Here is a 26,765-nt window from a genome sequence, read left to right as displayed (position 1 = left end):
CAGATTAAAAGCTATGAAGGTCAAATAAAATCCATTTGCACTGCTATAACATGTTTGTGGAAAAAGTCACTTGAGCAAATGAAGGTTCCATCACCTTTAGGTAGCACAAACCTGGCAGAAGAAATACTTGCTGTTGTCTTTATCTGGATGCTGGGGCTAGATTTCTTATCAGCTGTTTAACCTGTTGATATTTTTCCTCAGTGAGCCTCAAATTTTCGATTTTTCTTGAATTTTCATGCCAGGCTGGAGTTTTAAGGCCAGACTTTAAAACGAATGGGCATGTTAGAAAGTGTTTGTGTAAGCTTTATTGCTGTCATTATTCCCAGTTTTAAGTAAGTTGCCATGTGATGCATTTTTGTATTATTTTTACCTTTTTCCTTCATTGAAAACTGATACACCTTTTTTTGCAGTGCTGCAAAATCATCTGTTTTCCTGAAGAATTAAGATTAGTCCTCTCTGAGCTAAGAGACCATGATGGAAGTGGAATCAGTCTGACATTGTTGCTTGCTTTTATGATCAAATCATGTATATGCTGCAGCTTTTTTGGTTTTATCCCACTTTTTTTTTTTTTTTAATTTTATTACAAGACCATGTTTTTATACGGGCTAGTTCTTTATAATCCCTTGAACCTGACTTTTGCAGTGTTTCCCTGCTTTGCTTTAACTATGCCATTATCCTCCACATATCATTGGTGAGTTCCAGCTGTGTGCATAACACTGTGCAGAACATAAACTTCTCCAAGGAAGTTACACTCTAAGAAACCATTCTAGCTTTTCTTATTTTTCTTGTAATGGGTCAGGCAATAAGACCCAGTGAAATATTTAGAGGGAAGGGAAGATTGAAACCAGCAGTTCCTAAGACCTGTAAGAGCCAAAAGGCAAAAGTTAATGGGTTCTGTGAGGCTTCCAAGGACCTGCTGGTCCTCGTACTTATGCTGAATTTGCAGAGGTTCCTTAAACATGTGTTCAGGAAATATAGGTGGCATTAGCACAACTGGAGTTTCTAAAGGCAAGATTTGTCATTGGCTAAACCTTTAAATAGACTTTGGCCCACTAAATACATGATGGGACCAGTGATTTGTAGGGCTTTTCTCCTACAAGCTCGGGTGCAAAGTAAAGAATTCTTAACAAATTCTGGAGGTATTTTTCCACAGGTTTATAATATTTTACTGTATATATATCCATTCACTGGTTTTTTTGTGGTTTTTGTTTGTTTGTTTGCTTTGGTTTTTTGTTTTGGTCTGGTTTGGTTTTGTGGGGTTTTTTACTTTTCCTTCATTTAGGTGTTCTGTCACTGTGTTTTAGAGCAAGTGATCAAGAATGCATTTCTGATGGAGTTGCTTTGTTCCCAGTGAACAGCTTCTCCTTAAGTGATATTAAGGGGTACCTGAATTAAGAATTAACATCTCTTTGGTTGCTTTTTACTTTGTCCATGTAGTTTCATATCTGTATGCTGCATCTTGCTCTTCTTGTGATTCTTGTGCTGAATTCCTTCTTCCTTTGTGCCAGTGTAGATCTTGTTATCTTAATTGTGCCAACTCTTCTCAAATACTTACATGAGCTTTCCCTTCACTTCTGAATCAAACTTCATGTCTTTAAGACTTTTCACAGCTTAGCCTTATCTAATCTCAGTCCTCCAGTTTCTCATTACAGTGTCAAGAATCACTTTCACTTTGCCAATGTCTTTACCAGCAGCTAGTTTCTCTTTCAGGCTGAAATCTCTTCTTATGCAACACTGGGAAAACACCTAAAGGCAACATATATGAAGATATATGAACACTCCATTTAAAAATCTCTAAGCATATCTTTGTCTGGATGCTTCCCAAATCCTCTAAGTTATGAGCTACAATTTTCCCTCTCCTAGAGTGTTGCCCTTCCTGTGTCTCAATCTTAGTTACTCCCTTCCTCTTGCAAACTTCCTCGGTCCTGTCATTTCTGAGCATACCAGTTAAATAAAAAACATACAAAGAGACAAAAAAGCAACCAGAGGAGTGCCTCTAAATTGTCTCCAATTCTTTAGCATATTTATTTGCTTGTGTGCTCTATCTCCTTCTTCTACTTTTCATCTGGTTTGTGTCTCTAGATTGTAAACATACTCTGTAAGAATTGTCTCTTATCTGTGTTTGTACAGTGCCAGCCTCAATGTGGCCCCGCTCCCGACTGGGACCTTGGGCACCACCACAGTATAAATGTCTGCTACTGATAATAATAATAATCTACCCACATCATGCAGATGTCTGAACTATCTGAGAAATACAAAAAAGGATCTTTACTAGGTTGGCAGGGAGCCATGAATTCTAGGTGCCAGTTTTCTTTTCCCAAGAATATGGTTTGGCTCTCTGAAAAACCTGGTGACACAAGCCTCCCACTCCTTGGAAAGCTTGGCTCTCTGGTGATGCTGTGATTAAAACGTTGTTAAACATGGGATACAGCAGGTCAGGTGAGGTCCCTTGCAACTATGCGAGGTATTCCAAGTACTTGTCTGATGCTTTGTTGTTGCTTTCCTTTGTGTTTATTTTTTCTTTCCTCCTCTGAATGACAAATGGATAAATTGAAATTAGGCAGAACTGCCCTACTTTGGGGCTGGGAGGGGGAAGGACATAATGGGCCACAAATGAGGAAAGCTCTAGTTGGACTGATAGGCTTAAATAATGGCACTGTGGATCAAACAACAGCAGACCAGCAGTAAGTGAGGCAACCCCTCCATTCAGAACACATCTCCCAGTTTAAAACATCCCCTTTCATGTCTTTGCCCTCTGACTGAATTATTTGAATAGTGAAGGCCCAGGACAGCACTTGGGCCAGGTACTCTGTCTGTGGTAGCTGCTGAAAAAGCAGCTTACAGCTGCTCTGTAGAACCACATGATCCAGTGAACTTACTTTTTAGCAATGAAAAGTTTAATCGTGACAGTACCTGGCTGTCAATGGGACATTCAGAGGATAGACTGTAGCCTACTCATTCTCAGTATGCTAGTCTACTTGGGTGCTTCATGCTGAAAGCCACCCAAACCACATGCACATACTGACATCCCTTGAAAAGGTCAAGGTTGCTGGTATGCAGGGATTGCTCCTCATTATATTGATATCTTTGCTACCTTATTCACCTGTGTCTCCCTATTCCTTCCACTCGCTCTCTCTCGTTTTTTCCTGATCTACAAGCTTTTTTGGGAGGACCTCACCCACAATTTTTAAACCATTGCTTCTAGGAACTGTTGAAATAAATATATATATATACATATATATATATATATATATAAAAACAGTGAAAATCTGATCAAGTCTGTGTTGTGTAACTGGAGTGTGATGCAGAAATCCCTCAGCCACTGCTGACCCAATGTGCAAACTGCCAAAGCACTAGCAGCCACTTGTGGGCAGCTCCCTTGTGAGATGGCTGGGTCTGGAGGCCACAGAAAGTCAAGAGATGAGCTCCGTTGCTCCATAGTGCAATTCCCTATACTTTGGCTTAAATTTCTCCACACCAGACCTAACTGAAGTGGAGCAAACATGAATGTGATGTAGGTATTCTTGATGACCTTGCCTGAATGCTTTGTGCAAGGGAGTAAGGAGCAGGAGAGAGGTCATGGTAAGACCCACTGACCCAGAGTGCTTTACCATAATAGAAAACATACTGCAGTGATACTTTAAATAGTATGTAACCCCAGATGTAGCATGTACGCTTTTGCCTGTAGCCCCAAATGGTCGAGGTCAGTATGAACCTACCCTCATGAGACCTCAGCAGCAAATTGCCATCTGCGCAAATTGCCCTTGAAGACTTCCATTTAAGGGAAGCCTAGTCTTTTTATAGACCAATGTAGTGTCTAGTCATCAGACAGTCTAGGAAACTGGGTCAGATAGATGTTGCATCATATCAGACAGAGGATTTGGTATTAATCAAAGAGTCGCATAGTGAAGTGTATATCATAGATATTTGATTACATTAGTGGAGTTATCTTTAATCATTGGGTAGAGTCATATGATGGAACATGATCGAGTCACCATGGCTTAGCAGGGTACCACCCATCTGTTTAAATGTTAGTAAGGATGACTCATGGTGTTAGCACGACCATGCAGAGGAAGAGCCAACGTGGTCAGTTACAGCAACTTGGCTAATGTGGTATTTTACTAAGCCAGAGTAACACTATCTATCCAGCCCTCGTACGCCTGAAGGGACGGTGCACAAACACTGACCAATACCCCATCATGTCCAACAGGAGGCTTCTGCTGGAACACAATGAAAATTCTGAAATTTTGGAAAAACACCACGGGTGGCCAGATTTTCAGTGAGGTTGAGCACCTGCCAGTTCCCTATCTTATCTGTCCTTTATTTGTGGGCTGTTTGCCCAGCAAGCCTGTTTATTTAGCAACACAGGTGCCAAAGAATGAAAATCCCGCAGTCAGCAATATTGACTGACAGGCTGCAGGCAGCACCTCCTCAGCATTTGCAAAGACAGGAGCAGAGTCAACGTGTTCAACATTAAAAACAACCATTATAAAGTCTCACTGACTTTCTTTGCTGCTGGTTAGAAAGCAAATACAAAGGCGATTGTGTTGTCCTTGGAAGAGGAAGAAATGTCTTAGACAAGTTGAGTGTCTCGGCCTATGCCATGCATATGCCTTGAGCTCTGTGAGAGTGAATATGCATAAGCATGTGCTAATCGATGACCTGCACTCATTGTAGGAACAATTCAAGCATCCATGAGTACTGACCAAAGTTGGTTTCCCCAGTGTGGGGGGAATCTGGTGAGCATTATGTAGCACTTTTATTGGTGACACGAGTGCTGCCGGTTTTTTGAAAAGGAGGATCAACCTTGAAGCACAAGGTTTCTCTGACTGCTCTGCATCTCTTTGGAAAAACACACCTGGGAACAGACTAGCACGAGTGCAGCAAGAAAAAAATGCCTCAAGTACTAAAGATTTTTTCCCCTCTAGCTAAGTGTAAAGCATATGGCCTCCACCAGAATGAAACAGCGTTAAAGGTAAAACTGGGGACAGCAAGGAAGCTTCTTTGCCATTTTAATAAATACCAATAATTCTCTTTTGCCCAAGCCGCATATTCCCAAACTCATTAAAGCAATTTTGGAATTTTTTTTGGCTCTGGAACATATAAGCAAAACTCAAACTGTGCAGTCTCTTGAGAATCACTTGCACAAATTGTATAGGTTAGGCCAAAATAAGTTTCTGTCAAACAGCCTAACACCTAAGCTTATTATGAAACTGGTGAATTGTACAATGTATGTGGGACATCTCAGAATGAATAAAAGTGCGCGGGGGGAGCTGTTGTCATGGTACTTGTTTTACTTTACCACTGAAAACTCAGGTGGTATTTTTATTGAATGCACGGCTCCGGTTAGCCAGTGCTGTTGCTGTAGACTGTGTCTAAGCCAGTGGACCCTGAGGGCTCTAGAGCTCCAATGGGCAGGTGGGTGCACACCTCAGTCTTGTTCCAGTACATGCAGGAAAGTGAACCGGTGCTTTCTCCTTCCCTGCCCTCTCCTCCTTGCCTGCTCTTTGGGAGGAAAACCTGTGTGGATCCCCAGCAGGGGCTGCAGCACACACTGTTCTTTCCCAGATGACCCAGTGTGGCGGTCCCAGCCCTTCTGTCTGGCACATGGGCTTTAAAGCAAAAGACAGAGAAGACCTATTTGAACTTGTCTGCTGCTCTGCAGGACAGTAGTTTTGGTGAGGATGGGCCAGTGGAAGTGGGCACTGCCTGTGGGGTCACCACAGCCACTGGAAACCAAACTGAGATAGTTCACATTCAAAGTGGTATCTCCTTACCTTTTCTTTTCAAAGGAGCATGTTTTTCATGGTATTTTGACCTTATCCTAATGATTTGTCAGTTGTCTCATGTAAATGAGTGCTGGTGCATGGCAGCGTTTAAGTGGACAGAAAAATGGATCAGAGTCTGTGTACTCTGAGTATATTTTCTGAGCTCATTCTTTCTGCACTGCATCCTTTCCACTTACACCACCTCCACAGCTCCCAAGACAGCCTTGCTGAGCCGATCATAGAGTCCCCTAATCCAGAAACTCATTCATGCTTCCTCACAGTACTTATCACACTTTCTCACAGGAATACACCACATATCTGGGAGACGTTGTCTTGAGGTTTTTTGGGGTGATATGAAGACATAAGTATATCCTGTGAAGACATAAGTATATCCTATTCCTCCATCAGCAGGTAAAGGGGGAGCCATAGGAAGAACTCATTTTCTTAATCTGAGATATGTTTGTTACTGCTTTGGGATTTCTTTTTTTCCCCTTCTGAATAAGTACTGTGTGTGTCTGGGAGGATTTTTAAAACACCCTTCAAAACACAGGCTTTTTCTGTCCATGGAGAACCAAGACAAAAGGATGGGTTCAGTCGAGTGCAGCTGCTAAAGAGAGGGCAGCTGAGGGCACAGGGGAGGGAGGAGTAGGGTGTCTGAGTATGAAGGAATTGACAGGGCAAGGATTGTGAGATGGCATTTGTTGGGACAGAAATGTTTCTGGGGCAATGGGGTTGAAGAGAGGAGGGTTGAAGGCCAAGGATGGGCAATATTTGGGCAGTTTTAGGGACAAGTGGATTAGGTGGTTTGAAATCTTGGTAAAAGAGTATGAGACTTGTAGGTCAGAAGAAAATGGTTTTGCCATGAGACAGATGCCTCCACTTTTGGAGCCTAGATGTGGTGTCCTGCATACTGGATGTCTGTGAATCCCATTGCTCACAGCATTTGGACTCTTTGATTGTTGTTAGATTACTGGAATTGACACATAAAGTTAGAGAATTCATGATTGCCAGTACAGTTTACAACTGGAGGGCCAAGGTGTAAAGCCCCATCATTTGGTGTGACACAGTTCAGACCACGTGGGATAAACAACTGCCTTCTCCTTTGTAGCTCCAGGATTATGACTGTGCTTCCCTGTCCATGTCAGCCCGGTTTTGAGGCTTTCATGGCTAGCCGTGGATTCATCACTGAAGCAAAGGATGCTTCTGCCAAGGCTGAAAATCAACCGTGATGGTTAGAGGCTCTAAACATTTTAGACTCTTTCCATGCTCCCCCTGCAGAGGCTCTTCAAGCTCCCAGACTATACCCCCTTCTCTCCAGTCCTTCTTATACCTTTAGAGGTAACTGTTCTTCCCAATAAACGGTATAAACCACATGTTATACTGCAGAGCAATTCTCTGTTCTCTGAGAATTTAACATAACATACTCATACTAGCAATGTGTGTTGAGGCACTGTATGTGAAAACTTTCTTATTTTCAAATTTTTTTAAAGGTAACAAGTTATACTCACCCCAAACTTCAAACAACTCATACTTTCTTCAAAACTAAGAAAAATCCCCAAAACAACAAATAACTGATTAAGTAACTCCCAAGACCACATTCTCAAAGGCTATTTTTAAAATGTAGTTTTGTTTAATCCATTAATTTTATGTTTCTTCTTTGTGAGTGGGCCTACTTTCTCACATGCACACTTTTCCCTGTGCTGTACTTAAAAAAATCCTTCTAAATCTTTTGAACCCCCTTTGCCAAATAACTCACTCTGCTTTTTTATAGTCCATACGTTTTGCTTTCACAAACTGCTTAATCTGAATGTAATTTTCCTAATTTTCTTTCTATTTTTTTTTCCATTTTCGGTGTCCTGGTGACGTGCTAAGTGGTAAAATTAGTAACCTCGCTTTGGAACAATGGTTTGGTAGAGTTTCAGAGGAGAGAATATCAGGAGATGAAATACTCATTTCAGAGTAGTTTATTTACAGGTGATAAAATTTATAAATTGATTTAAGAGTGGTTAATTTTCTGTCATAGCCTGCAAAACTATGATCCAGATATTTTTGTTCCCGAGGGCTGAATTTACAGCAGTGAATGGTTGTGATACGCCAGGAAATTTTTCTGCCTTGTTTGTAGAAATCTTTTGCTGGCCACTGTAAGATTCAGAGGGGCATAGGCTGAGACCAGCTGATACATTTACATTCATGTTATATCAGAGGAACTATACTGGTGCTTTAACTGATAAACAGCAGAAGGAAGGTGATTCATCTGCTTCTTCAAAACTTTGTGTTCCACTGATTTATGCAGGAAAGGACAAATCCTGGATTGGTTTATCTGCGCCTGCTTGTCTAGAGTTGCCTGTGCCTAGCAATGGCTGGCATGGTAAGGCTTGTTTTGGTCTCCATAGCCCATGACAGCTTTCTTTACTTTCCTTTTCTTTTCTTCTAGGCCTGTCCCAGGTTCTCTGTCTTCACTACTGCACCTACACAACCGACAAAGACAGCCTATGCCTGCCTCTATGCCTGGCACCCTGCCCAATCCTACCATGCCAGGATCTTCTGCTGTACTCATGCCTGTAAGTTTTTTGGTTTGGATTCTTTTAGTGGGGAGGAAGGTTGTTTTGTGCTTGATTCACTACATGCAGAGGTGAAAGTCTGCTGGATTTTGTAAAAAATCAAAGTGAAATGTGTTAAGGAAGCTGGACCTTTTTCAGTGCTTCATCTTACACGAGAGTATTTCTGATGCAGTTAACAGCATGCTAATTAGTGTGAGAGTGATTAGAAGCAGTTTACATGAGACTACAATTCCTGATTCTCACACTTGGTCACATAGGTGAGATCAGCATATCTGTGCTCGAATGAAAAGATTTTTCTGAATTCAGACAAAACTGGAAAAGCCATTTACATAAGTTATATCAGTGAACTCTAAGTAATTGTTTTGTTTGTGAGAGATAACCAGTTAATAAGAAAGAAATGTGACTTACTTTTATGACCTGTTAACTTGCACTTATTTAGAATTAGGTCATAATCACTGCTCATCTTCCACTGATTCCTTCAGGGATGGGAATATTTCCCACCTTATTATGGGAGCCAAAGAGGTGTTCTCCAGTTGTAGCTTCAAATTCTTAAATGATTTTAACAACCTTTTCAGTATAAGAGATTTGGGCAGGTTAGGAATGTAGATGAGTAAGGATGGCATGGAAAGAAGAAGGTTTTGTTTCATTTGGTGTTGTTCAGTTTGGAAGACAACCTGGGAGCAACTGACCAGAGGAGGGAGGAAAGTACTACTTGTTCTGGATTTGCTGGAGCAAGGGGGACACTCCACATGAATACAGAGATTCAGGTTTGGCTGCTATTTGATCAGTCATTAATAAGTTATTACTTAGTAACGTGTCAATAAGGGTTTCCTGGAATATCAACCAGGAAGTTCAACAACAACAACAACAAAAAGACTTTTTAAAATAAGACACTGTGGGAAGCTTTTTTACTGGCATAATTCCCAAGGAACATGAAATGGAGCAAACATTCAGCAACGGTGTAACTTCAGTAGCTTCAAGCTGCTGCCCAGAGAACGCTTTGAGCAACTTTACTTGCAGATGAGCAAGGGTGCTCTGGCTGAGAGCCACAGAGATGTGAGCTCAGAGGCGAGGCAGACCCTGTCATGCTGGCTGCCCTGGCTGCAGCTCCTGCCCCTCCTGAAAGGGCTGCAGGGGAGATGGTAGTGGGAGCTACTCCTACCCCATGGAGAGAGGGTTAGGAGCTTTGGCAGTGACAGCTTCTCCCCGCCAGAGAAACAGTGGAATATTGACATCTCCCCAAGGCCCAGCACCCATTCTTACAGGCATCATGGAAGGTGGGAAAAAACACCTCACCACAGGGCACAAAAAATAGCCCCCGTGCTTGGAGACATCAGGAGGATTCGAAAGCTTCTTTGCAAGAGCCAAAGATTTAGGGGACTGGCCCAAAGCACAGCAGGATGCTCAGCTCTGGCTGAAAGCAGCACCATAACGCTGCTTACCACCTCTGCCAACACCTAGCAGTTTATGGGGCTTACCTCTTTTCGGGGAACAAACTCCAGGAAATTATTTTATACAGGACTTACCGCCATTAGGTTTTGTTTGAAAACTGTATTGCTCCCTCCCCACCTAGTGAGATTAGCTTGCAGAAAGGGCTCTGAATAGCCAGGAGGAGTTCTGCTTTGTTTTTTGCTATCTCAGCAGTGCATGAAAGTTTCCCTTACAAGACATATGGAAAACTCTTCTCATCTGAGTAGTCTGAGTGAAGGAAAAAGAGCCAACTTGTTTTCCATATGCTTGAGATTGTAGATTTTTATTTATGCTTTTAACAAGCTAAGTTGGGCTGCACTGGTAGGGGAAGCTACAATTTTATACAGTGATGCTTTTAAAACCACTTAACTCTGAGTGTTGTTATACTGGAAGGGAGAAAATCATTACAAAAAAGTGCAAACCTGGGTGGCTGCTAGATTTGTTTATTAAAGAACCGCTTTCTTTATAATTGGCTGTGAGTTTTCAGGGCCGATTCTGATGAAACACACGCCTGCGTGCATACACACATTCAATTCATGACACAGATCGTTATTTTTTCAGTCATGACTTGAAGAAATAAAGCTGAGTCCATTTAAAAAGAAACCGAGAGTAAATTCTTGCAAATGTCTCCAGATGTTTTCAAATATTTTTTTTTCTTTTAAAAGATGGAGCGACAAATGTCAATGAACTCCAACATCATGGGGATGCAGGGGCCGAACCTCAGTAACCCGTGTGCTTCACCTCAAGTCCCCCCAATGCATTCAGAAGCCAAAATGGTAAAAAGAGAATTTTTTTTTAATTACTGTATTTTCTCATATTGCTCTTGCATACCGGTTACCCAGACAGTGGGGGATGTAGCCAGACACTGCTTACTTCATTCTTAGTCATACGTTATACTCTTTTTTAATATGCTACAGTAAATTGCCTTTGTGTCTATGAACTTTCAAGATGTTCCTAGTCCTAACTGAACTCTCAGTGAGAGGGAACTGAAGGGTGGACTGTCTGATCTATACTGTGTTAAACAGGATTTTTGGTACAGATTAGTAGAATTTAGGCAAGTGGTCTGTTTATTTCTCTGATGGTGTCTGTGCTCCACAACTTGACTTAAAGAAAATTGTCAGTTAATAAAGAGTGCAGTAAAAAAGTGTGTGCTGTGGAGGGAGTGTGCATAGCCCTCATTTTTTTCCAGCTAGGAGCATGGTGTGTCAGGGTAATGGCAGTGCTAGAGAAGCACACCAAAGAACATGTATAAAACTGGGATATTTTCTTTTTCTAGGGTGCAACAAAGGTGTTGTCATCAAAAAGAAGTGTCCGAATTTGGACAAATATAGTTAATTTATACAAAAATGGTTTTTAAAATTGTTCTACATCTTACAAGTCTTCTCAGGCATATGTACTGGTATAGGATTAATGTAGGTAAACTAAACTACAGGTGGGCATTTTTAAGTTTTCCCAGCTTTATATGCACTTTTGTGGAGGCGTTTGGCACTGATATCCTTGAAATCAAGTTCATCAATGTAGTAACACTCTGGGCTTTTTCAGTTTCAGAACTGCCATTTGCTGGCTAGTAGAAATACGAGGACAGAAGTTTTTAGTTTTAACTCTGCAGGGTTTTTATCCTCTCAGGATATCTCATAGTAGTGGAAAACAGGAGTAACAGAACTTCTTTCAGTGACATTTTGCCCAGTTAAAATTGTCATTAGTGAGAGAATGAAATCAAACCAACAAAGATTAGGCAACCACAGCTTTTTATATATTTCTACTTTCATGACTGGTACAGCTTTTAAAGTTGTTGTCATCTATCCTGAGGCAAAGAAAAATATCTTCTATCCTGAGGCAAAGAAAAATATCTTCTTGTCTATAAGTGCATACAAGAGACTCTGGGTTAAGAGCAACAACATATATGAGCTTATTCTACCTCTGTTTTCTTAGGTTGGATAGGTCATGCCTTCACCTCACTGTTGGTCTGGGTTAGGCTGTTAACCCAGCCTCTGTTAACACTCCATCTAAAACCACACTGCGTAAACATGCAGCCAGTTGGCCAGAAGAAGAACGATAGCCAAAAACACTGGCTCCCCCGGCCAAGGAAAACCTGTGGTCAAGAGTTCTCTCTGCTGTACCACACAGTGACGGTGACATGCCAAATGGCAACGGCATCTGCAGCAGAGCTTGTTAAAAACTTTTTGGAATCGGCAAGTGTTTTTTCAATGCAAGTGTAGCTGAGCCAAGCTAAATACTCCTTGGCTGAATAAATCCAAAACTGGCATCTGTTTTGGGGACTAAAGGTTCTGTAGTTTACTCTCTCCCAGCACCCCCTGCCTCTTTTTTACTGGAAGTGTGAGGCTGCTTAAGAACAAGATTAAATTATTGGTGCATATGGTGAGAATTCTGTGCTTTAATAACTGAAACTGTACATTAATACAAATTACTTTTTAATCTAGGTAAGCTGGTTTTGTCCCTAAATCTAATGTATGAAGGCATGGTTCTTTCAGATAGAAAGTGCTATCGGTTCCAAAACACGGTATAGGGAACAAGCAGTGCCTTTGCTTCTCAAGGGCTTTCTGCCACTCTTCCAAGGGTGGAAAAAAAATCTGCATACATTAACTCTTAAGAGTAAGAGGTAAAATTCAGAGCTCCGGAACATTTCTTATTTTCAAATGCAGGTTTTTGGTTGTTGTTTTTTTGGTGTTTTGTTTTTTTTTTTTTAATATTATTCTATATGTCTGTATTCTAGTTCTATAGGTTGTTTCAGTCTGAGCATGCATGTAATGTAAAAAGCCTCTTCATTTAGCCGCTGCTTTGAGCAATATGAATCTATGAACAACACTCTGTGTAAACACAAAGTCAAAAAGAAGTAGGAAATATTCAGAGCAAAATAATTTCTTACATGTAAGTTCACAGATTTTAAATCAGAATCATCTGTATTACAGACATGTTTGTTCTTATTATTAACTGTTTCACTTTTCTTCATGCTTAAAGAACAAGACTTCACATACTCTGGCGACTTTTTAAAAAAAGTAAAAAATGAGGATGCTTAGTACCTCACTGGACTGTGTCCTGCATCAGGAAGGAATTTTAGATTTCCCTGGATTCTCTTTGGCTGGCCCCACTCTCAGAAGAATGTGTGTGTCGAACACTAGATAGAGTCATCTAAGATACTTTCAAATAGTGACTGAAGTGACTGGAGAAGTCTAGGGGACTTTGGTCCTGATTCGTCAGCTGTCCAAATCCATGGGAAATGGATCAGCACATTTTTAGGGCCTACATGAGAGAATGCAGGACAGGCTCCTTTAAACGTGAGACCCAGATGTGAGACCAAATCCCTCTGGCCTCATGAAAGTGTGTACCTGAGCAACGCAAGCATGATTTGGTATGCAGCAGTCAAAACACTATTTGGTGACTTAATTTGCTTCCATAAAATGCATATGAATAAATAATACCAGTAGGATGCTGTGTGATGCCCGTTTTTAAAGAAAGCAGATAGGTGGCAAAGGATTCACACCCTTGATTGGTTCATAATTTGTTTGTAGGAAATGCAAGTGAGTCTGATAAACAGGTACATTGTCTCATATACAAGCACTTCCACACACACATATATGATATGTGCTGCATGACTGTAATGTTTCCATAATAAGCAATTTATTTATCTATATGTATTTTAATCAGCTTGTATTACCTGGCATTTATGGAAAGCTACACTCTGCCACCCAAGATGCTCATTTCCATGGTTTAATTTTTTTCTAGAGAATGTTTCATCAAGTGTTAAGGTATTGTAGGTGACATCCCAGAACTGATTTAATTTATCACAACAATCTCAGTTTCCCTCACAGTATGCCTCTCAATTAAGTTACACCTAATGCTTTAAAACTGTCCTAGTAAATGAATGAGTGAACATCTAAATCAATACTGCTTTCTTCTTTGATTCAGAGCTGAGTGGATCAAAACCCTTATGCTGCCCACCAAAAACATACATTGATTTTGTATTAAAATATATTGCATTGGAAAGAGGAGGAAACATATAACTCTTAAGTGTACGTGGCAAAAGTACACAGGGTAGCATGTGTAGCATATTAACATGTGATTCAGCAGCCTGAGAATATTATGAAGCTGGAATTGTTGGTGGTGCCTTTGCCTTAATATACGTCTTACATACAGTTTAGTTTTACAGTTTCAGAGTATTGGAGGTTTTAGAACTCGGAAGTGCAGTACTGTGTGGATTACTGGAGTGAAAGATAAATAGTGTGCACTGAACTGCTGGAAGCCGGTGTGACAGCAGATCTTTTTGATGGAGCTGATGCCTTTCTATCTGAATGTTGCAAGGCATTGATCTTCACCTGCAGAAATTTATGACCTCTGAAAGGAGGTGTAAAAAGCAGGCTGGCAATGAAAATAATTGAAGCTAAAAATACAGTTTTAAATTTGACCTGGTAATTTTTTCTTTTACACTTTCTGTCTGCCACTTGCTGGATATGTAGTTTTATAAAATTTAAATAAAATGTAATATGTGTAGATTGGCTGTGCTTATATTCTTGACAGAATCTGTATGGTTCTTTAAAAAAGAAATTATTTCTTTATCAGAAGTGTGTAGGACTCTGGGCTTTTTTTTTTTTTTTTTTTTTTTTACTTTATATGCATTACTAAGTTAAGTTAAACAGTAGTAATAAAAAAATCAATTTGAAAGTGTCTATCAGATGAAAGAGTGAAAACATAACCGAAAAAGAAAAGTAATAAATCAGTAGGGTGCATGTTCCCAATTATAATAGTAAAATAACTGAACCTCCTAATTCACCTAAGACTACTGGACAGCTTTGGCAGAGGAGGAGGAGAAAAGTGAAAGAAATTGCATTGAATCGGTTGTCGTTAGCACTAATTTTTATTCAACTTAATGAGAGCTAAGGGTCCAGATCCTACTAGTGGCTGTGAAAATCCTGGTCCAAGAATCACTCAGCTGTCCATCCCAGAGGAAAGACAGGACTGGCTGTCAGAGACCTGGGTGCATTTCATACGACCTTAAGACAGGCACAGCTTGCTTTCTCCAGGAACACAGTACGCCAGTCAGATGAGAAAGGCTTGGCTACAAAGGTGGAGGGCTTTCATCGGATGCGGATTGGGGTCTGAGTTTGGATGGAGCCTTCTGCTGCTTCTTGTTTTAGAAATAGCATGTGTTCCCGTGATGGTTTGCTGTGACCTTGCAGCTGGTGCAAAGTGAGAATCAGCTGGAGTAAACTCTTATCTTGGCCCTGCTTTGATACTCAGCTCAGCCATTGCAGCAGACGCCGAGGATGTTGGAAATGAAGAGTGCTGCCCCAACAAGCAGTGGTGTGCTGGGACAGCCTTGGGAAGGACATCCCTCTGGATTCCTGCTCTGGGCCCAGGTCTGCAAGGTTTCCATACTGATTTCAGCCAAGAGTCTAACATAGGCACTCCAGGCAGGGTCAGAGCCACTGAAGCTCTTGGTTTAGCTACTTAACACTTCATGACTGAAGATACTTGGTTAAACAAAATAAACAGTTTGAAGTCTTTGTTTTCCTATCAAGCTGTCTGGGAAAGGAGTCCCTTTAGTAGAGCAGCACGCACAATGAGCAAAAAGAAAAATGTTGCATCTCTGCAGAGTTTCAAAAGCAATTGTTTATCTCATCCGTCACAATAAAAGCAATGAAAGCAGCATAAGAGAAGAAAGAATGTGTAAAGCAAAGTCTTCCAAATAAAAAGTAGAGGTGTGAGGAAATTTCCTGTATCAGTAACTGAGAAATGTTTTCACACAACAGACAGTTAAATAGTTGAAAACCACGATGGTTCTAAAATTGTTGACAAAGCTCACTATTCTGAAATTGTATCTCCTGTTATATTTGTTCTTATGTTTTAAAGCCTCCAAAGCCAAACTTTTCGAGTGCTCCTGATCTGTGCTTAAAAATACTCCTCGGGCAGTAGCTTTGCCTGCAGACAGTGTGCCTTGCTGCGGATTAAGGTATTATCATGATGGGTGAAGCTAACCATATTCTGGTTTGTTTATTGAAACAGGACCTTGTACCCGTCATGCCTAAATTCTGGATTATGAACTAGACTGGGTAGGAACTAATTCTTCTTAAGCTGTCAGTGGCTCAGTAATTTCACTAGGGAAGCAAGGCAGCTCAGTTACTCATAGCTGCTGCAAATCTGTGCCGAATATCTGATCTTGCTTCTCCCGAGTGCATATGAATTGCGTTGCTTGTTGTAGGCACAAGTTGTAACAATTCCTTGCATTTTTCTTTCTTTGTGTCACTTTATCCTGCGGTGATCTTATCAGCACCATTTCCCTAGAAGAACTTGGATTTTTATTATTTTGTTTGCCTTGATTCAGCCGGGTGTTAAAGTGACCTTGCTTTCTCCCCCACCCACCAGCCCTCACCCTTTCTCTTTCTCTCTGCTTCTCCGCCACCCTCACTCTCCTCAGAGGATTTATCGTCTTTGTAGATTTGTTTCTCTTTCTCCTTTTCCCTCCAGTGTCCACCCTGATTTTGTAACCATAGCAATAATTGAAATACAATCCTAATATTTGCTTGCTGTAGCTATCATCTAGCCCAACACATGAACTGCTGGCTTTTGTATGTCATAAGATTTTGAAACTTAAGTCCGATGCATCCATATGTGTGAGGGTAACTTGTTTGGTGCCCAACTGTCCCCTAAAGAAAAGATTTTGTTTGTGTGAAGTCGTGCAACAGTGGGCACTGGTGCAAGTAAAAGCAAGTCCTTAGGGTAGTGAAGCCAGGAAAAAGGAAATTGTAAAAATAAAATTAGGGTTTCATTACAGGGAAGTTCTGCTTCGACGTAGATATATTTCAGTCTTTTGTTTGGAATATATACAGCTTTCATTTTCCAAGATTTTTGCAATATCCATGAATAATGGAAATTGTTTTGCACTTCAGGCCATTGCACATTAAGCCCAGTGTTTGATTGGGATGTACTAGTGCATCTCATAACAAGTGAGGGGCTTTGAGTTGGAAGAGATGGTGTTGCACACTTTACTAGCCTCATATTTTAACCACTGAGGACATGAGAGCTGGAAGCAGAATTCTCGTGGCAATAAATCTGTTCTCTATGAACAGGCTTAAAAAGCATTTTCTAAAAACTATACAGTAGCTAATGAAGCAGTTTATTAATTATGATAGCCTTCCTGTGAGATAAATAATTTCAGACTGTTGAACTGAGAGAGAAAAGTGAAGTGACTCACTAGAGGCCACATAATTTGTCAGTGGAAGAGCTGAAACAAGCACAGAAGAATTTCTGGCTGCCAGTTCCAGAAAACACAATTTTTGTCTGAGTAGAATTTATGTATATGTTTTTTTTCAAGTTAATATTAATGTTGGTAATATCGATATAATTGTTGAAATATAGTATTTTTTCTGGACTAGGGAAAGAATGGGGATACTGAACTCAAGCTTACAGGGGGTGCAGGCTCAAATTTAGGATTCACATGAAGTTGAAGGTGGCGGTTTGTGTTTGGATTTAATGCCCTTGAAATTTCCTGAACTTTACTGATGAGATTTTGGCTCAGAATGACAAAAATTAACTGATCTTCTGAGACTTCTGTCATCTGAGATGATGGAAGCCTTGTGAGATCAGCTTCCCTGGCATCATGGCTTTCACTGAAGTCTCAGGAGAGCACTTACTTTCACATAATGTCAACCATATCCAAACCAGGACTAACGAATACCCCTGTACATCTCCTCCTAAGATCATAGGCATATTTGAAACACTGCTACAAGCTGTGTGCAGCCTGAGGAAATGTTTGCAGCATTTGTTGTTTCCTCTGTCAGATATGGCCAGTGACACTTTTCAGTGGTGGGAGTGCTGTATATACTGTCTTCCAGATGTTCATTAATGCAACTTCTCTTATTTATGCTCGGAGAAGTATTAAGGAGGTAATTTAAAAACTGGGGCAGGCTGGGTCTCCCACCCTGGAAACACTTATGCAGGGAACTTTGCTCTGCTCTGTTTTCCACTGGCGAATTGCTGGCCAGTAAAGCTTATCTGAGATTTTGGTGTATAAAATGCAATGAAAAATCTCATCAAATGTACTCTGTAGTCAGACTGCATGGGATGTAGCGTAGTTAGTTGTGTTCTCTGCACTCTGTATCCTCCTTATTCTACAATTACTGCATAGTCCACTTCACGGGACACCCCTGTCATGCCCCCCCCTTTCCCCCAGGGAATCTGAGCTCTCTTTACTCAGTTTGTTGCTTGTGTGCTAAGGACTAAATGCAATTTCTGTGGCAATGTTACTCTGCTTTAGATAGTTTCCCCCATTTAAGTGACTTATGTTGTGAAGAAGACAGTGAAATAATTGACGTAGTTGGAATATTGCAGAGGCAGGGGGAACATGGACTTTGACCAGCTAAAAATGAACTAGCATGAACAGATGAAGATTTGAGTAAAAGACTGTTAGGGTTTTTTAGAAGAGGATTCAATTAATGCAAAATCTTCCTCTCCTAATCATGGATGTGTGGTTTTTTCCTGTCGTTTAGTATATTACAGTCACACTGAAAGCAATTCATTTCCATATTGGAAAATGTTCTACAAATCCTATTTTAAGATAATATCAGATTCTTCATTTTGTGACAGGGTCAGTGTGGAAGTATTTTAATTTAGGATTATTACCTTTGTAATATTTTCATTCATGAAAGCTTGGCCTTAAAATTATATTGTTAAAAAAAGAAAACTTTTGTAAAATATTAAAACAGCAGCCAGTATTCCCGTAGTTTTGTTGCTCAGTCTACTGTCTGACTACAGAGCACATTTGGGAAGATTATTCATTGGATTTTATACACTAAATATTTAGTACTTATTTACCTGGTTTTTTCGCACACTGGTGTTTTGATTAGAATCTTATATGAACTTTTTCTGACTTAATTTTTCAACTCTGCTTCCTATAGGTGTTCATTACATAACTTTAGAGATAAATTATTTACTCTAAGCCCCAAAATAATATCAGGAAATTTTATGATGAATTCATCATACCAAACAATCACCTGGAGTTTTGTGACAGCTATTGGTACCTGTCCCTAATGATTCATGATGAAAAATTGCCAGATATTTCTTTGAAACTGGTGGATGATTCATGTTGTTATATTTAGGCCACATTATTCTGGAATGTTTAAATTAGACTAAAAGCCACCTCTGAATATACATGTGCAAACATAGAGTACATTTTTAGTTTCCCATTCCGAAATACATATAAAGTCCAGAACTGTTTTCAAGTCTCAAGAAATATTGTTATATTTTTATTATGGTATTTCAGTTCACACTCATACTAATATGAAAAGTTTAGTAACGGCATATCCTCAATACTGCCCTCAAATGCCAAGGTTACATATGAAGTCCAATGGGATCTAGCAAATGTTTAAACTTTTATTAAAGCCCAAAGCCCAAAATAGACTTTACTAGACCTGTACAAATTATTTTAAATTATGTAAATATTTTTAATATGTCTGGCTTCTGACAGAACACCACTATACGCTGAAGTATGACATTTGCCGTACTGTGCCAACTTTTTGCCTTTTTTTTTTTCTTCTCAAAATACCTAGTATCATTACTGGATTTGACTAGAGTCTGCTTTATGTGCTGCTTGTAGTTCAGGAGAAATATATGTAATGAGGATGGACTGTGTTCTCCGACTGTTAACAGAGGCTCTTTAGCATGAGGTTAAGCGTGAACTTTGTTTTGGCTGCCAACATAGCAGCCAGGAGACACCCAGGATAAGGGTGGGGGAAGTCCTGATCTGCTTTCCGTCTAATGGACGTGTGCAGCTGCTCTGCAGGCTGGTGTTGGTGTGCGGTGTGTGAGTGTGTCAGAGAGAAAACTACGTATTTGGGGTTTTGTAACAGATACTGCTCTAACTTCATCTTCTAGGAATTTTCTTGAATTAAAAAACCCTGCCAAAGCATTAATATCTGAATGTGTACAAAATCTGAACTTCTGAGTACTTCATTTAAACAAGAGGCAGTGTAGGTAACAGTGACAGCTAACAATCTGAGGAGCTCCAGGTTTATTGGTCAGATGTTTGCAGGTGTGTGTGCTTTTTTTTTTTTTCTTTTTTTGTGGCTTTGATGGGTCTTTTTCCTTCCTCTATCATATCCAGTTTTACTGAGCAAACATAATCTTATCTATGCCTATTTGCCTAACTCTGTCCATCTCTTTTTTTGTGTATTACCTTACCTTGTGTTAAGAAGCCACTTTTCCTGAAATACTTTAGAATGCTGGAGAAAAATAAATGCTTGAAAAATCCATGTGTGTTATCCAAAACCCACATACTGACATTTAGGGTGACTACCATTTCCACAAAGAATAGGAAATTTGTTCGGCTACATCAACTTGCAGAGGCTTGTCAGTCTTCTAAATCATGTTAGTGGTGGATTAGTTTGATTGGAAACTTGATCCAAGCAATGTTTGAATTAGTTGCATACAGAGTTCCCAGAGGTAATCTAGAGTTTATGTGAAAAATGGTATGTAACTGCATCATTACTGAGAATTAAAATATGAATGAATTGCCCTTGGTGAAATTTGTGGTTACTGAGATTGTTTAAGGATACCCAAATCCTTCATTTAAATAAGAAAATAAGGTAGCTTGATCTTATTTCAAAGATTTTAGAAAGCAAAACTTCCCTTTCTACTACATTTAAAATTCAATATGCTTTTATGCTAGTCTTAGTATAAAACTGGTGTATGTGACTCATGACAAGAGTTTAATATTGCCCACAAAAATCCAGATAACATAGCTATGACTTGAAGTACCCATCCAGCATGTGCTTTCCTCCTACAGGAGGAAAGCATCTGTAGAGCTCCTGATCACTGCAACCTAGGCAATGAGCAGCTGAATGAAGTAGCTCCAAACTTCCTCACTTTACTAGTTCTGATCTTTGGTTTGTTCCCTCCATGGCGAAAACAAGAGATTATGAACAAGTATTTCTCTGGAGCACGTAAGATCTTTCTGCAGATACTTCTAATGTCTAAAGCAAAAATGAAGTTCTCTTGAGTTGCTTGTGTGAAGGAGATGATAAGCAACTCATATTAAGTCCTGGATGCCTTGAAACATTCTGTTTAAAGAATCTAAATTCTGTTTTAAAAGAAATCTGCTGTAGATTCTGTCATGCCAGTTACGGAAGAGATCACGATGTGCATGTAGTTGGGAAATGGCATTTGCCCGAAGTCATGAGCTGCCTGCCTGTCAGTGTCCATCCTTTGTTTCTCAGTGGAATGTTAGCATCACAATTGATGGACCTATGTCCACATTAATGGGACAGCACTGAGCCAGGAGCTCCCTGCAGGAGCTTAGGCAGGTGGGAAGGAGAAAAGAGCAACAGGCTCTGTCCAGGCTCCAGGCACATCCAGTGTTGATACTGGGCTGCCATACCCAGTGAGGAGAGAGGGTCCACAGTCCTGGTGCTCCAGAGGTGTAGGAGCATATGTGCCACCTCTGTGGGGAGTAAAGCAGGACCCCTTCCCCCATGGTGTTTGTAAGGCACTGTGAGAGCCTAGTTCTCACTGGCAGACATCTCCTGACCCTTCCCGAGCCTTGGCGTAGGGTAGGCAGGCACTGCTGTTGGGCTTTGTTTTCTGTGGGAGCACATGCAGAATAGCCAGCAGTGCATCCATGTCTGTTTGGCTGCTCATCTACTTTGACAGACAAAGCCACCCGTGACACACCCCCAAGTCCCTCTCCTCTTCTTTTACACACCCAGTAGGTAGCGTTAGCATGGTATCAGTGAACACTCTACCTGTCCACTTGAATCTCCATGTAGCATTTGATGTATCTCCCTTAATAAATTATGTACTTGGAGGAGCAATAACAATAGCTGAGATTCTTGGGACAAGAAGAATCACATTACCAGGAGCACCAAAAAGGCTGATTAAAATTAAATCGTAGCAGACAACAGTTGTGTTACAAAGGAAGGCTCGATTACAGCCAAATCACTTTCTTTGCTAACCTCTGACTTATTTATTTCTCCTGCATGCTGCAGTCTGCATACTCTTTCTGGTTCTAATGAGCATTAATTGATTAGCTGGATCTATGAAGAGCTTGAGCACTCGTAAGTACTATCCCAGTGGGTACACAACTAAATAGTTTATGAGATAATTAGTATTTTAATGCCTTTTCTAATGAGCCTTTTCAGTAATGAAATCTCATGAGAACATTATTGGTTCATATATATTTCTTCAGACAAAGCAGAAGGTAAGCTAATGCTATTAAGAGATTTTAAAGCTAGTTTATAAAATGGTTTTTAGTAACTTATTTTTGAATACTTGCCTTGATTCATTTTGCTTTATTAAAAAAAGAACCATCCTAATTTTCCCCACTGCTCTGCCTCTTGCACTCTTCTCTCCTGACAGAATTCTTACACTGTACTGCAATTTCAAATAATTGGGATAATTTTTGAGGCTGCTACACGATCTTCTAAGCTCAGCTGTAAGTAAATAATACCATACTGTCTGAGCGTGTTGTTTCAGATGTGTTCTCACCCTGGAAAAAAAACAACTCTGTGCCTGGCTGCACAGTGCCTTGGATTTATGACTGTGTCAAGTTTGAGAGAATGACCAACCTCTACAAAGCTTTTCAATGTCAAGCTGAGCGCTATTTGTAGGCTTGAAAGCAGCACAGAACTTGCAGCCATACAGGCAGTTTTTCTTCTCCTCCTCCTTCAGCATTGTTGGATATATTCCATTTTACCTAGGTTTAACCCAGAGTTAAAAGCATAAGGAAGAGCAAATCCTGGCCTTGAATTTTATTCTTCTGGTACCTAAGAGAACACAGCTGAAGATGGTTTCTTTGGGAAGAGTTTTTCAGTGTGTAAGTGGCTCATTTTATCATTGGTCACAGGGACTGTCCTTGCTTTTTGTTTTCCTAAGATCACAAGGTAGCAGCAGCTTTTATGTTCTCATCTCTTAGGGCTCAATTCTTCTATCTGGGAAGTACAGTCTTGTCCTGAGTGGCACTTGAGCTGCAGTTTAGCAACATATAGAAATGGGGGGAAACAGCCTGGACCAACACAATGAAACATCTATGCTTCGGAAGCCTGTTTAATAAATTAGTTTTGCATCATCTAGGCGTTATATGCCTTGAAATGTTTTAGAAACTTCATTTTAAGTCAGGGATGTACAAATCCTGTTTAACACTAGAAGCTGTAGGAGTAAAACTGTAAGAAATTCCCCTATACAGACCTCATTATGTGATGCAAGATGCAATGAGCCGAATTCATCCTTGGGCTGTCTTTAGTGGTGTCAGCACATTTTTGCAAAGGATGAATTTGGCCTGGGGACATCATCACCCTAAAACCTCATTGTCTTCCACTGGTATTTCCCTCCTTGTTGCCAAAGCTTTACTGAGACTTGTCACTGTGTTGTATTAATAGCCTAGTCCTTGTTGGTGAGTCTAAGTTATTAGTAGTATGGGTCTTGTTTTCTTCAAAAGAGTATGGAAAGCTGCATTTTCAGTTGGGGTAGCTCTAAAAGCTCCCTCTGGAACATAGAGAAATGGTGTCCTTAGACATCATGTGACCTTGCTTTTAAGACACTCGTTAGCAATGTGCAGGAGATGAAGAACGCTCAGTGCTGACCACTGCTTTCCACATTGCCTGCCATCTCCACACCCTTTTGCAACACAAGACCCAGCTGCAGAGGGAGGCTAATGCCTCCTGTGTCAGCTCCTAACTGCATCTGCAGTGTCTTGGGTTCTCAGAGCTCACCTGTGCAGCGATGGAGCCCTCTTGTCAAGGCAGAGTCCAACACAGTTTTAGAATGGAAGCTAAACAACCTAATCTGTTCCCTTGGCTAAGATATGGTAGCTTCTTATGTTTATGGTTTGTTCAAAATGCAAAATAAATCAGATTTACCTGCCTTGTATTCAGAGGTTAGCCAAACCCCCAACTCCTCTGAGACCCTCTGCATGGTCAGCAACACATCAGGCTGTGCCCACGCCAGTGCCCAGAGAGGAAAGTTCAAGTCAGAAGGTGCACATCAGGTTACCAGCCCAAGAGTAGAGGAAAAATATCCTCAGATAAATATTTTGGTTTCCATTCTGGAAACTTCATAGAGGGTGTTGCTGCTCTGTATTCAGAAGCTTCTTTAGAGCAGAAACGATCCCTCATCTGCCTGAGGGTGGGAGCACCTAACTGACTGTCTTTCATGGCCTTTGGACTTTGCTAAATATTAACGGAGCACAGTAAGAATTAAATTGGGGTGGTGGGCAGACCAAGTGCAAGATGTTGGATTTAGTTTGGTAATATTTCTTTTAAACTTGGGATGAGTTGGAGTTGTTTTCCTTACTTTTTCTGAGACTCTCTCTATTTGTTTATGCTTCCTGAGTCATCACCTGTCTTTGCCAAGATTTTATTATATCTAATAAAAGGTATATTATTGATGCACTGTGGCATGCACAAAGCCTTTCTATGAACTTTGCTGGACATGTTGTCTTTCCAGAATAATTTTGCTTCCTGTTTCTGTTCCTGAGCAAGTCCACACTCCAGGCTCTGCTCTGACAGTGTGTGTAAATGCTCTGCAGGCTATGACACCTCATCTGCTTAAAAGCACAGCCTTTTCAGCTTATACATTTAGATCAGCCCTCTTATCTTTCATTCCATAATAACATGTATTTATATACATGCATATATATATACATGCATATATATATATAATATATATATATACACACATATGCAGTCTCTGGTGATTTCTAAAAGAACAGTTTAGAGAGGTAGGCACTGGAGAAATGCCTTGTCTCTATTAGAAATACCTGGAAAGAGCAAAAGGCACTTAAAAGTTTGACACTTTCTATTTCCCTCTCCTCCTTGTGCATACCATGAGATCATGATTAATGGCTTTGCTGATGTTTGGAGGGCAGAAATCATTTGTATGTACAATTCGGGAAGACCTCTGAATCGGCAGGGCCCAGGGGAACCAGAAGCTCTGGGTCTGGAAGGACCCATGATGTCATCTCATGTAGGCACAGGGGATGCAGCTATTACTTCTTTAGGCATTACTCTTGGATAGGACTAAGGTGTGTGGGTTTTTTTGGCCTTGCAAGCACATTAATTCTGCCCTGAGCAATGGAAAGATTCCCCATCCTCAAGGAGGCTGTTTAGGATAGGGAGAGTCTTAATGTGCAGGACAGGGGCTTTTGGGGGTGTGCAGGCAGAAGGAGAAACAGGGAGGATTCTAGATTTTACAGTTGCACTTTTAGTGATGCAAAGTGGGTTCAAAGGAATGGGAACCTCTACATGAAGTGTACTTGAAATAAAGCTGCTATGAGATAGAGAAATACACACAGTAGAGAAATAGGATATCTTGACACTTATTCATGGCTTTCCTAGGGTGTCTTGGACTGTATAAACTCACTGCTATTGTGTTAGTGAAACCCTAGATTCCCTGAGGCCATAACTGTTACTGAAATTTAACTTCTTTTGCTTTGAAGAAGAAGAGAAAAAATAAATTTATTACAGTAGTGTAACTCCTGTCAATCCCACACATAAAGGAGTATGAAAAACACATAATTTTAAAGAAATTATGGACAATCTTATAATTTCATGATGATTTCTTTCCAAACAGCACTCATTTTAAGAATATTTATTTTTTATATAGAAGGAGGAGTGGACTTGAACGCCTCCTTTTTCTTCAGCCTTTTGTTTCAGTAAAAGAAGATGCTATTGAAGACACATTGGGTAGTCTGTCTGGTGTCCTTGATGATCTCTGCAAGAGATATGCTATCTCTGTTTTGCTTTTAAGCTAAATGAGTACATTCAGAAGTCATAGAGACTGTAAGCATCATATTCTCAGGATATCTTGTGTCCTTACAACCTACTAAACTTTAATTGAGAGCCATTGTGTGTTGTTTATGGTTCAATTTAGAAAATGTTTATTTATGTTTACTTATTGTGCCTGGCTAATAGATGGCAGATACAGAGTGAAATTAAAATACAGAGAACCCAGGCAATAAACATCCCAGTTCACAGTTAGACTATGAGTCTTTGTGCTTCTTCAGAGTGTGATTTCAGAATCTAATTAAGCAGATGCTCAAGGAGTTTGAGGATCCAAGCTTTAAATTGCTTGATTAAATTACCTTTTCCTATCAGCATGAGCTTAAGTATCAAAGATAAATTTACAATACGGAACAAATGGTTAGGATGAAAAGTATTACATAAATTAAACCTCAAGCCAGAAATAAACTGTTAGCTAACAACACAACAAGCAAACTGGAAATCTAGGAAAGTACAGTATGTCTTACCACAGGGTTGCCTATTTTGAAGAAGATAGAGCAAACGTTATGCCTAAATGTCTGAACTGTTTTCTGGAAATATGCTACTATTCTGCATGTAGGTGTTATTTTCCTTACTAAGTAGGAACATTTCCTTTCCCACCTGTCAGTCACATTTGAATCAAGAAATTGTCCCAGTGCACTTGGGGGGATAGAGAACAGCATGCAGTTTAAACTAAGTGGGAGGAATATCATAGTTTATGTGTAAATAATGTAAAAAGTAGGGATGTCTTACATGGTTAAGAAGTTAACTTTCCTTATGAATATCACTACTCTATTTCAATAACACTGTTATTCCTGAGCAAAATAAAAAAGATTTCTGGATTTGTAAATGAAGCTAAAACCATGGGATTCGCAGTATGAGGGCCACCCTGAGTACAATGTCTGCATTAATCTTTGCTCCTTGCACAGAAGGCTGGAGCTGCCTGCCAGAGCTAATGAATGGATTCTGACTCTGCCATGTTGGGCTGTTATCAAATACAAAGGCTGGTCACAAATTATAGTTTGTCTGATGGCTTCAGATATAAGCATTAGAAAAACATTTGCTCAACAATAATAATTAGTCAGCGATAGAGGCAAGTTTTACAGATTGCTTTGGAGCACTGAGGCAAATGTGCCTTTCTGTGGGAAAAAGCCTGTTGCCTGTCCAGTGATTCATAAAAAGCAAAAAAGTCACTTTAGTTA

The 26,765-nt window shown here is 40.1% G+C and overlaps 1 protein-coding gene across 6 annotated transcripts in view; it reads left to right on the top strand.

Annotated features, from left to right (window-relative positions):
- The window catches only part of CREB5 (cAMP responsive element binding protein 5), a 257,223-nt gene that overhangs the window by 174,833 nt on the left and 55,625 nt on the right, over positions 1-26,765 (top strand). For all 6 annotated transcript variants that reach the window (XR_007627942.1, XM_050308266.1, XM_050308256.1 and 3 more), the window contains 2 exons: positions 8,203-8,329; positions 10,465-10,575. Coding sequence is in view for 5 of the 6 variants with exons in the window: in XM_050308266.1 (XP_050164223.1) it covers positions 8,203-8,329; positions 10,465-10,575 (238 nt within the window). In the remaining variant the exon portion in view is untranslated. The remainder of the gene's footprint in view (positions 1-8,202; positions 8,330-10,464; positions 10,576-26,765) is intronic.

Source organism: Myiozetetes cayanensis, unplaced genomic scaffold, assembly GCF_022539395.1.
Source record: "Myiozetetes cayanensis isolate MyiCay16 unplaced genomic scaffold, myiCay2020 scf1, whole genome shotgun sequence".
In the NCBI taxonomy this organism is placed as follows: domain Eukaryota; kingdom Metazoa; phylum Chordata; class Aves; order Passeriformes; family Tyrannidae; genus Myiozetetes; species Myiozetetes cayanensis.
Note: the sequence above shows the minus strand (reverse complement) of the source record. Positions and strands in the feature narration are given on the sequence as shown.